Source organism: Wyeomyia smithii, chromosome 2, assembly GCF_029784165.1.
Source record: "Wyeomyia smithii strain HCP4-BCI-WySm-NY-G18 chromosome 2, ASM2978416v1, whole genome shotgun sequence".
NCBI lineage: Eukaryota > Metazoa > Arthropoda > Insecta > Diptera > Culicidae > Wyeomyia > Wyeomyia smithii.
In genome coordinates this window covers 19000230-19011105 of record NC_073695.1, presented here as the reverse complement: position 1 = coordinate 19011105, position 10876 = coordinate 19000230, and the positions used below count along the sequence as shown (strand labels likewise).

The 10876-nt window shown below is 39.9% G+C and overlaps 2 protein-coding genes across 2 annotated transcripts; both read left to right on the top strand.

Moving 5' to 3' along the window:
* The first annotated feature begins 281 nt into the window (after positions 1 to 281).
* Positions 282 to 2889, top strand: LOC129723885 (potassium/sodium hyperpolarization-activated cyclic nucleotide-gated channel 1-like). Its single transcript, XM_055678369.1, has 9 exons — positions 282 to 493; positions 546 to 695; positions 753 to 886; positions 942 to 1111; positions 1162 to 1495; positions 1555 to 1748; positions 1808 to 2251; positions 2306 to 2354; positions 2414 to 2889. Exons 2-9 carry the CDS (start codon positions 568 to 570, stop codon positions 2581 to 2583), a joined length of 1623 nt encoding a protein of 540 aa, XP_055534344.1. The 5' UTR covers positions 282 to 493; positions 546 to 567; the 3' UTR covers positions 2584 to 2889.
* A 3626-nt stretch (positions 2890 to 6515) lies between these two features.
* On the top strand, positions 6516 to 7934 carry LOC129725997 (uncharacterized). The gene has a single exon (XM_055682504.1). It carries the CDS (start codon positions 6516 to 6518, stop codon positions 7932 to 7934), a length of 1419 nt encoding a protein of 472 aa, XP_055538479.1.
* Positions 7935 to 10876: the final 2942 nt, after the last annotated feature.

Genomic DNA, 10876 nt, shown 5'->3' with positions numbered 1-10876 from the left:
ACCCTCTCTATCCACCCATTTTGGTTGCAGAGTGTTGTTCATAGTTCGCTCTTAGCATTATGTTATTATCTGGGGATTTAAGTCAAAGGGTTCACAATTTACAAATTGATTTGTTTTATTACAATTTATAATTTTCTGAATAAAACCATTTCATTCACATTATTAAACGCTTATTTACGGTCAATTTCATTCTACAATGTTACCCATAAACATAGTAACCTGATAAATTTTGAACACAAAATAGCCTTCCGATTCTTGTCATTATACCACACATGATGGAAACGGCACCTTCTTCGAAGAGTGCCGTTGACGATAAGCATCCGGATTTGTCATCTTCGGGAGAGGATTACGGTGAGGGTCGTAGTAGAGCTTCAAGTGATTTCGAGGAAAGCCAAAAGGTTCCACCGGCTGTGTTTACTAATCATGATTGCAAAATTTGTCAACACATCGATCTGTACCAGGCGTTTGTACCGGGAGACACACTGCAGAAAAGGTAGGATATTTTAAGCTCTATTACCTGTAATCTATCTATATTAAATTCATAGACTTTCCCGTTACCTGCGGCGGATGTGCTACCTAGACCAGACGAGTCCTCTAAGCCGAGAAGTCTTCCGCAGTGATACCGCTATGAAGCGGGAAATTTCGCGACACATAAGCTTCTACGCGAGTACGATACATCCGTTCAGTTATATACGGTATGACTATTCACAGAAATTAGATCAGTGGATCATAATATTTTCCTTTATTTAAAGTTTCTGCTGGGAGAGCATCATGATCGTTACGTTTGCCCTAGCATTCATAGTTCTGCCGTACGATGTCGTTTACCTCTATCATCCTGATGAGTATGACGTTCTGTCCTGGTTTCACGTACTTGTATTGTGCGTTGGTTAGTATCTAAACATAAATATTAAAATTACCAATTGATTTTTTGTCACCCTCAGATTTCATTTGTTTGATCGACATATGTTTCAACATCCGTACTGGGTACTACGAAAAAGACCGCCAATATGTTGAATTGAGTGCCGGAAAGATAGCTCATCGTTACTTGCGGTTTTGGTTTTGGATCGATTTAATCAGCTCGGCACCAGATCCGCTATTTTCGCACTATATTGTAAGAGGCGTTCTCATTCGATAAAGCGTAAACCTATTCAATTCTTTTAGGTACCGAAACAAGCGCTGCACCACGCATTTATCGAATGCCTAAGCAAACGCGAATTCCACTTCGGGTGCTTCTGGGACTCATGGAAAGTGCTTTCGGTTATGAAAATTTTTCGTCTACCAACCTTTCTGCGTTACATCAGCAACGTGTTCAAACGATTTCGCATTCGCCGGAATGTGTTTAAATTCACGACGATCGCCACCATCATCGTGCTCTCCTTCCACTGGATGTCCTGCATGATGTTTCTGGTGCCTCGGTTCGCTCAGGGTACCGATCCGGAGCTGGTGGACCCGCAGTCGTGGACCGTGAAGGACGATCTTTGGGACCAGGAGCCAAGTATCATCGTCTAAATTTATAATTTGCTTATTGGCAACTTTAGTCTTTCCATTCAACAGTTTATCGCTATTACGAAACACTCGCGCGAACAGTTTACTTGCTGGGCATGGTAACCCACTCAATCGACTTTTTTATGACCAACGAGGACGTTGTGATGGACATGCTCGCCATCGTTATAGGTTATGTGTTGAAGATCTACATTCTCGCGGAATTGATTATATTTATACGAATCATGTTCTCGAGCACCACTAAGGTTTAGTATTTATATTTCATAGAAAAATGGTTTCTAATAAACTAACTTTCGTTTGGCAGTATCACGAACAACATCACGAACTTCAGAACTACATTCGTCACGAACAACTTCCGGCATCGTTGGAAAAGCAACTGTTTCAATATTACGACTACCGAGTGGCCGATTTGTACAGTCGAAAAGCGATGATTGACCAAGTAACCGGCGCACAGTTCTTTTTTGCCATCCGGAAGGACGTGGCCGGTCCTTTGATAGCCGATGTTACTCTATTTCGTGACACATTGAGCGCAGGCGTGATTCATAAGCTACTAGCGGCGCTCAGGTATCAGATTTTCCTAAAGGATGACCTTGTGGTAAATGCTGCTCGGGGCAGTAAGTTTGCGGACATGGTGTTCGTCATTCGGGGCACTGTCGCCATCTATACGAGTGCCTGGCGCGAAGTACTTCATCTGGAAGATGGTGAACATTTTGGTGAATATCAACTGGTACTGGATGATCCTGACATTGTAAGCTTCAATGGTAAAAATAAAAGACACTCGTTCAAATATCATCTTTTCCAGAAATATTCCAATATAGTTGCAGTCGAAACCAGTGAAGTGTACGTTCTAGGTAAGACTAGACAATATTTCCGTAGCGAGTCAGTGTTACTTCACTAAATTTTTTTTCAGATAAGTCAGTTTTCAACGAAATACTATCCCAACATCCGATTTTGCAAGAACAGATTGCTACTTTAGCTCGGGAGCGCTACGATGCTTTAGTTGCTCTGGAGAAAAATTTAGTGTTGAAGACTATTGAAGAAACGGAAACTATCAGACGTACCCGAAAATTTTACCAGTAATGGTGAATTCACGGGAGTGAAGAGAATTTTTTTAAACAACAAAAAATGAACTGAATAGCGTTACTCTGGTTTCATTAGTCATTTACACCCATCATATGTATATGTATATATTGTCTTATCACGTTCTGATACTAAATGCGCTTCGGCAGCGATTCCATTCAGCTACAACTGATGAGTACAACAGACAAGATATTTTTTTAGAAATCCATTCAATTAAACATCATCATCTATTTTCCCAATTTCTGTCCTGATGCGCGAATCCTCGGGCAAACCGAGTAGCGCAAAAGTATTACATGACATCAAACACTCGAATACAGAGTAAAATATTATGAAGCAACAACGAACCTTTTCCGTGGCTGGTACTTTTTCTTAACTCCACCAGCGACAGGTCGAGCTAAATTTAGAGCACAGAATAACCCTGATAAATTCATTATTGTTCTGACCTGTTTAAAAATTCATAGGCTGAATTACTGATTCCTTTTTACTCGTCCCCAGAACGGGCAAAGCTGCCTAAAGCATGATTTTAAAAATGTATCAAACTTTTCTACGGTGCTGCTGAGCAGGTCTAATTGAAAGTCGAGGTTCAGAAAGCCGCCATGCTCCAAGCATTTCGAAGAAACTGGCGGTTTCTTATTGCTTGCAAAATATAAGACTTTTTCGTGATTTCCTTCCTGGAATCACTTCGGTATTGGTACGATGTTGTGAGGAGCGATATCTTGCTGATGTGCCAGTCGCTATCAAAAAAGTTCAGCTTCGAAATGCTAGACATTTGATATTTCACTCATGTCTAACCAAAGGGGCCTTGGTTTGGCTGATATATATTCCTAATTAATAGTTGTGATAGTTTGTGCACCACTGCGGGTCATTCTTCTTTCTGTGCCTGATGACAGGCCCGCATTTTGTTGCACCGACTGCTGCTGAACAGTTAGGGGATTATCTGGACCTATCCGGTATGCCATTGGCACAGTAACAGCATGATGGTTACGCTTTTCCGAGGTACAATGCCGCAATGCAATGGAACATCAAAGCTTAGGAGAACGGTTTTCATTCTCTCACGCATGAACCCACCCCCATGGACACACATACTATGAACGGGTGGATGTCATGTAACTACGAGGACATCAAAACTCAACAGATGATTACAGACTGACGAAGGACAGCGAAGGCAGAACATTTTGCGAAAGCTGGCTTTTATCACTCTCGTTACTCTAGACTATAACCAGCAGCTATTTCATTGTAATTCTATAAGCTCTGCTCTGGGTTGATAATTCGATCAATTTGGTTGCGAAACAAATTTCGATACACCGTCAGTTAGATACAGTAGCTTATTCAACTGTTGAGTAATGTAACGTGTTGTCTATAACCCTGATAACAGTAGCTGGGTAGTAACGATAACTTCTCTAAGCCAATTTTTTTTTTAAATAGGTTTAAATATGAGGCCAATTATCATCTCGAAAAATTTTCCAGTTCCTGTTTTCTTCTAAGGATAACCATGCATTCCGTGCTCAGTTGGTTGCCTGCATCTGGTTGTTCCATCGGTTGGCAACGGATGCAATTAATTTTCTGCATCCTAGGTGATGTGGATTTCTGGTTATGTTGCCCAACCACAATAATGCTGGACCTGTTTGTTTCCTAACCGCATCGCCAGTAGAACAACATCTATCAGAACCTTAGTGTAATATTCTTGTGAAATTTTCAATTAAAAAATATAGCCAACCGTGAACATGAAAAACACGCGTGTGATCAAACCAGCATAACTCTAGTTTAAAACAAAATATGTGATTTTATTAAATGTTTAGGGTAATATGATGTGTTCGGGTATTTTAGTTATTGATTAAGGTATATTTAAAGATATATTTTGCGTGTCCTAGGTGCAAATATAGTGAGTATTTAAAAGTATTTAAATTTTCTTTGAATGTTAGACGCTGAGATTATTTATGTTTCTTGCAACGACTTGTATTCACTTATAAAAAAAAAAAAAAAAAAAACACTGGATACAATTCGGTGGCATCTGGATATGATCCCTACTCTGAAATACCCATTACCATTACCTTGATGGGTATTTTCTGTCCGTTTGCGGTTTTTCAGAGAAAAACTTTTTTTTCGTTTCAATTGAGGCTCTAAACAATCCTAAGCTTACCGGAAGTCGATTGCTTTTGTCTCCACTTGGCGTAAATGATCAAACGATGGAGGTACCTACACAATTTTACTGTCACTAGCAACTACATTTTTTGAATGCGATCAAATCGCGCGAGAATTTGCTTTAAATTTCATAAATACATTCATCCGAGGTTAGCAAACTGAAAAAATATCCATAGATTTTCGTAGATATTTTGAAAAGTTCATAAATTTCCGTAACTATTTCCCAAAGTCCGTAGATTTTATATACGGTTCCGTATATCCGTAGAAGTGGAACGAATCCGTAGATTTACGAAGAAATCCGTAGATCTGACCAGCCTGCTGGGAAGTGCTCTTTACCCAGCGAGCAGTAAAAGCTACTGTACTGTATTGGGTTGCCTTCGATCGTTTTAGGCTGCTTTCCGGAAACCGAAAGTCATTCCGATTACAGCAATATTCATACTGCAGGTATACCTCGATTTTACGCACACTTTTCTCAAGAACATTTTAAATTCAAATGTTCTTGGTTAAATTATGCATAATGCATGGTTATATATATTAGACATCGTTCACAAGTCCTTATAGACTAATGAATCTGTCGAAAACCTTCGGGAGTCAGTAACAACAACATCTCGAAAAAGCAAACTTTTAAAATTTGTATACGTGGCTAACGTGTACATTATTTGATGTCGTACGCACATAACCTTTTTTGGAGTAATTTACTTACACTTTTACATATAACGTCTAATGTTGCAAGATACATAAGCTGTTTTCAACGGAGGTCGGCGTTAGTATGTGGGCAAAAAGAATGTGTCGGTCACATAGACACACGTAACCACTTACACAAATATACACATAGGCATATACCCACACATACGTACACGTGCACGTCCACACACATACAGTCAGGTTTTTTTACGCGGTTTTTTAACACGCGGATTTTTGAATGAACGCGGTTTTTTTACGCGGATTTTTGAATTAACGTGTTTTTTTACGCGATACCACGCTAATTAAAAAAAAAATTCGCGAATTCCCGAATTAACGTGGGTTTGGAACCAGAAACGTTTAAGTGTTTATCTAGTAAAAGACTTAGTCCAAAAAATACTCTCCGCCCACCGAAAGATCCGGAATGACCATCAAAGAGGACAACTTTAAATACTGGTTCTAGAGCGTCTCAGGTTTTTTCTAAAGCCCTTCTTGCTGGACTACTTTACGCGGATTTTTTAGAAACCGCGTTTTTTTTTACGCGGATTTTCGAATTAACGCGTTTTTTTACGCGAATTTTTGAATTAACGCGTTTTTTTACGCGGTTTTTTTACGAGGTACGTATCCCCCGCGTAGAGGGCATTCCTTCTTGGGGGGAAATGCAAAGTGCTAGGGCGACCGTCACTGATACCCATAGTGATGGAACGAACTGACAGCGCATATATATTAACGCGGGGTACACCACAATATATCCAATATATCTAACTAATGGTAGCAGTAGTCATAAGCTCCTACAAGGGGAAAAATAATCCCCCGCGTAAAGAAAAACCTGACTGTACATACACACATACACACGCCTATATACACACATAAAAACACAAACATACATATACCCTCCCCCTCCTATGTCACTTTCTTTTTCTGATCTTAAATTCTTTGTGTGTGTGGTCAAATTTTCCAACCCCAATTTCGAGCGTCACGTAATAATTTAATAATTGAATGTTTTTTTGCAAATTTTCGATTACGGAAATTAATTTTGGGTTATAAAATATCCGGATAAATCAGTGCGAGATTGTAATCGATGACATTGCATCATCATCATTGTCAATATGATTCAGAACTATCTGCACACGTTTGATTCAGCATCATACGATCCTCTGAACGCATTCTTACAACATGCCTGCAAAATAACAAAGCGCTTCGTCAAAGATAACCCAGACACGATTATTGTTCAGTCTGACAAGGGAAAACAAACCGTTATAATGTACGAGAATGATTACAACTCAAAAATGCTACACCTACTGTCTGATGAGAACACATACAAGCCCACTAAAACCAACCCTACATCAGGTTTTCAGAAGCAAAACAACGATTTGGTAAATCGACTGCTAAACTTAGAGTTGATTGATTCAACAACAGCCTATCAGCTACGCACCTTGTCATCGCATTGCCCAAGAAAATATGGACTACCGAAAGCACATAAGCAGGACCTACCGCTCCGGCCAGTCGTACCCAACATCGGAGGACCATCATACATGCTGTCTAAATATATTGGACGCATCGTGCGAGCATCGATTGAGTGTGAGTATAATGTAACAGACTCTTTCAGTTTCTGCGAGTACATTAATACGGTACGACTGCCACCAAGCTACATTCTTATTTCGTTGGATGTGGTATCTCTATTCACTTGCATACCCAGGAGTCTAGTAATACACACAATAATAACCAAATGGGATAGAATCAAACGACACACGAAAATCAACCTTGATTTTTTCATTGAAATTGTAAATTTCTGCATGGAATGTAGCTACTTCTCATTTCGTGGACAGTACTTCAAACAGATCTCTGGAACCGCCATGGGGAATCCCTTCTCGCCAACTGCAGCTGATTTAGTTATGGAATTATTGCTTGAAGAAGTGGTAGAGCGGTTGAATTTCCCGCTCCCACTTTTGAAAAAATATGTAGATGACTTAATCCTGGCTGTGCCCGCAGACAAAGTTGAAGAAGTTCTAGATGTTTTTAATAGCTATGACAGCAACCTTCAGTTTACGTGTGAAAGAGAAGAGGAAGGTAGAATTCCATATCTCGACATGGTGCTAGTCCGCAAAGCAGACCAGTCCATCAAAACGGAATGGTATTCCAAACCCATGGCCTCGGGTAGATTCCTGGACTTTTTCTCTTGTCACCCGTTGCATATGAAAATGAATGTGGTTGCCAACTTTATCATGAGAGTACGAAAACTAAGCACAAACCTCCCCCCAAAAGCGATCAACGACATCATAAACGAACATCTTAAGGTCAACCACTATCCTTTATCGCTGCGAAATAGATTGCAGAACAGACTAATGAGGAAGAACGTACAAGTTGCCCCAGCAGAAACATTGCCAACAACATACAAACCTATGCCCTACATCGACAGATTAACGGCGCGCATAAAGAAATCACTGCGTATAGATTTCCCAGAAATTACCCTCGCTACACGTAATGAGCACACCATAAACCATTTGTTCACGAACACGAAACATTAGATCGCAGCAACGTCATTTACAAAATTCCCTGTGCCAACTGCGATGCGTGCTATGTTGGACTCACTACACAGCATCTCAAAACAAGAATCAGCAACCACCGGTCAAACATTAAAAAACTGGATGAGCTCAAGTCAAACGAACATGCCACCAGCCCATCTACTATTGCCAAAATACATCACCTGAAGGAAAAAACTGCTTTACTCCAACACAGCATCGACGAGAACCATTCATTCAAGTTGAATGAGGTGTGTATCCTGGATGAAAATAGGCGAAAAACAGCGTTGAACGTGTTGGAAATGTGCCACATTATCACGAACGATCATACGGTAAACAAACGCAGTGATGTTGAAGGCTTAAGCACAACATATACAGCAATCATGCAACACGTCAAGCGGAGTACAGAAATAAACAACAGCAAACGTCAACGGTCGCTGACAGCTTCCACCGAGTGTCACACAGCATAACTTGTGCGCAATAGAGTTTGCATGCAAGGTTGCTGGTTACGGAAAAAATGGTTTAGTATGATTGAGAGTGCTACGAGTTCCGCTTCGTTAAAGTGTACAGTTTTTAATTTGTTTTTTTTTAATTTGCATTATGTAAGAAGCATGAATTGTATTTGATATCATGTTTGGCTAATTTAATGTATTTTTGGATGTTCTGTTAGGATGATTACTTTCTGTTTCGACAATTAATGCTCTAGCCGAAGAAGCACTTCACAGAAAAATGGTCCTCTCGGTAATGATGTTATGTGCATAATTTATGTATATGTTTCTAAAAATCGTTTTGATCTTAATTTACTTGTAGAGCCTTGATAAAGAATATATATTATTCGAACGTCGGTGTAAGAGAAAAATATCGTTTTCTTTTCACATTTTAAAGACTGCGAAGCCGAAAGAAACTCCCCTTATAAAATATATTAAAAAACTTGCTTCGATTTTACGCAAAATTCGATTTTACGCACATTGCAAATTTGAGAATGTCCGTAAAATCTAGGTTTACCTGTACATGGTTTTTGACCATTCGATGCAGTTGTTGATCAACCGCAAGTCGCTTTCTTGAATTTTGAAACAGTATGGGATCGATCTCGGCCTCAGGGTGTAGGGAATACCAACATTGGGTAGTATTTGACCACTGGCGTAGCGTGGTGGGGGCGGCAGGGGCGGTTCGCTCCAAGTGTCACCCTCTAGGGGTGACACCCATGAGGAAAATTTTCATACGTGTCACCATCAAAAGGGTGATATCCGTGAGATTAACTATCAATTAGGTGGAGGTCGTGGTGAAACCCTCGAAAATTATATATATACTCCTAAGAGTATAATCTCAAACTTTTTTTCAAAAATGGGTAGATTCAGTGCAATTGAAAACGAACGTGCTAACTCTCACAATTTTTTATACCAAATGTTTTCTTTGCAACCTGGTGGGGTGACACCCGGGGCGGAAAAGGGTGACACCCAAATTTTCCGCCCCGGGTGTCACCCGGTCACGCTACGCCACTGTATTTGACCATATAAAATTAATTATTAAAAGCCGCAAGTTGCAATCTTTGTGTTTTTAATTCAAAATGGCGTCTAAAGTTTCCAGTCAATGGGCATCACCCTGAATCCGGGAATATACATTGGATCGCTTTCTAGGAACTGGAGGTCGCCATCTAGGATTTTAAAATGGCATCCGGGGAAGATTTTTGACATGTTCATCATTACGATTACGAAAACACTTACATTGGGTCGTATTTGGTCACTTTCAACTATTTTCCAGAAATCGGAAATTGTCTTCTGGAATTTAAAAATGGCATGCGGAGTCAATTTCTGGCCTCGGGGCCTTATTGTGGTTCCGGAGATACTCATAATGGGGTATTTGGATGTTTTACAGAAACCAGAAGTTTCCATCTTAGATTTAAAAATGGCATCTGTACTGTGCATTATTTCGATTGTTATAGGCTGTTTTGCAGAAAAATCGTCGAAATATCTGTCTTATTCGCACGAAAGCCCCTTTCCTTCCAGAATAGACAGACAGACAGATGCCAAAAAGTGAGGATGACAACATCCGTCGTTCGACTTTGATCATAGCCCATGGCCGATTCGTCGTGCATTTTCAGACAGTAAACAAATTGCAAGGAATCAATCGATTTGGCATGTTTAAAGTTATTCAATTAAACACGAAAATGGGCGGGACAAAGGTCGCCGGGTCGGCTTGTCTCAACATATAAAAATGCAGTCCTGTCTGTTGGTCTGTCTGTCTGATCCATATAAACTTGAAAACTACTGACCGATCGACGTGAAAATTTGTAAATTTGAGGCCAGGAAAGATTCCCTTCTCCTCTGGAAGGCAGGGGTCTCATACAAATGAAACACAAATTTCCGCACAACTCAGAACTAAGCTAGAAACTGAAACCAAATTTAACATGCGGAGCTTTTGGGAGGAAGAAATATTTATGTGATGAATTAGCACCACTCTGGAAGGGAAGGGGCCGTACAAATGAAATACAAATTCCTGCTATACTCTAGAATAAATCAAACAAATGGAAACAAATTTGGTGTGTGGATGTCTTCAGAAGCAACAATTATTCTGTGGCAGTTTGATACTTTACTCTCCACTGGAAGGGTGGAGCCCATACAAATGAAACACAAATTCCTGCATAACTCAAGAACTAGTGAAGCAAATAAAACTAAATCTAGCATGCGGATGTTTTTAAGGGTAATAATTTTTTAAATGGTGGTTCGACACCCCTCTCTCCTCTGGAAGGGAGAGGTCCAGACATACGGTTCAAAACGATCTGCATAAACGAGAACCAATCAAGCAAATAGAGCCAAATTTGGCAAGTGGAAGTTTTAGGGACTCTCTTTTCTAGAAAGGAAGGCTTCTATACAAATCAAACACTAATTGCTGCATAGCTCGAGAACTGAAGTAGCAAATGGTACTAAATTTGACATGCGGCAGTTTTT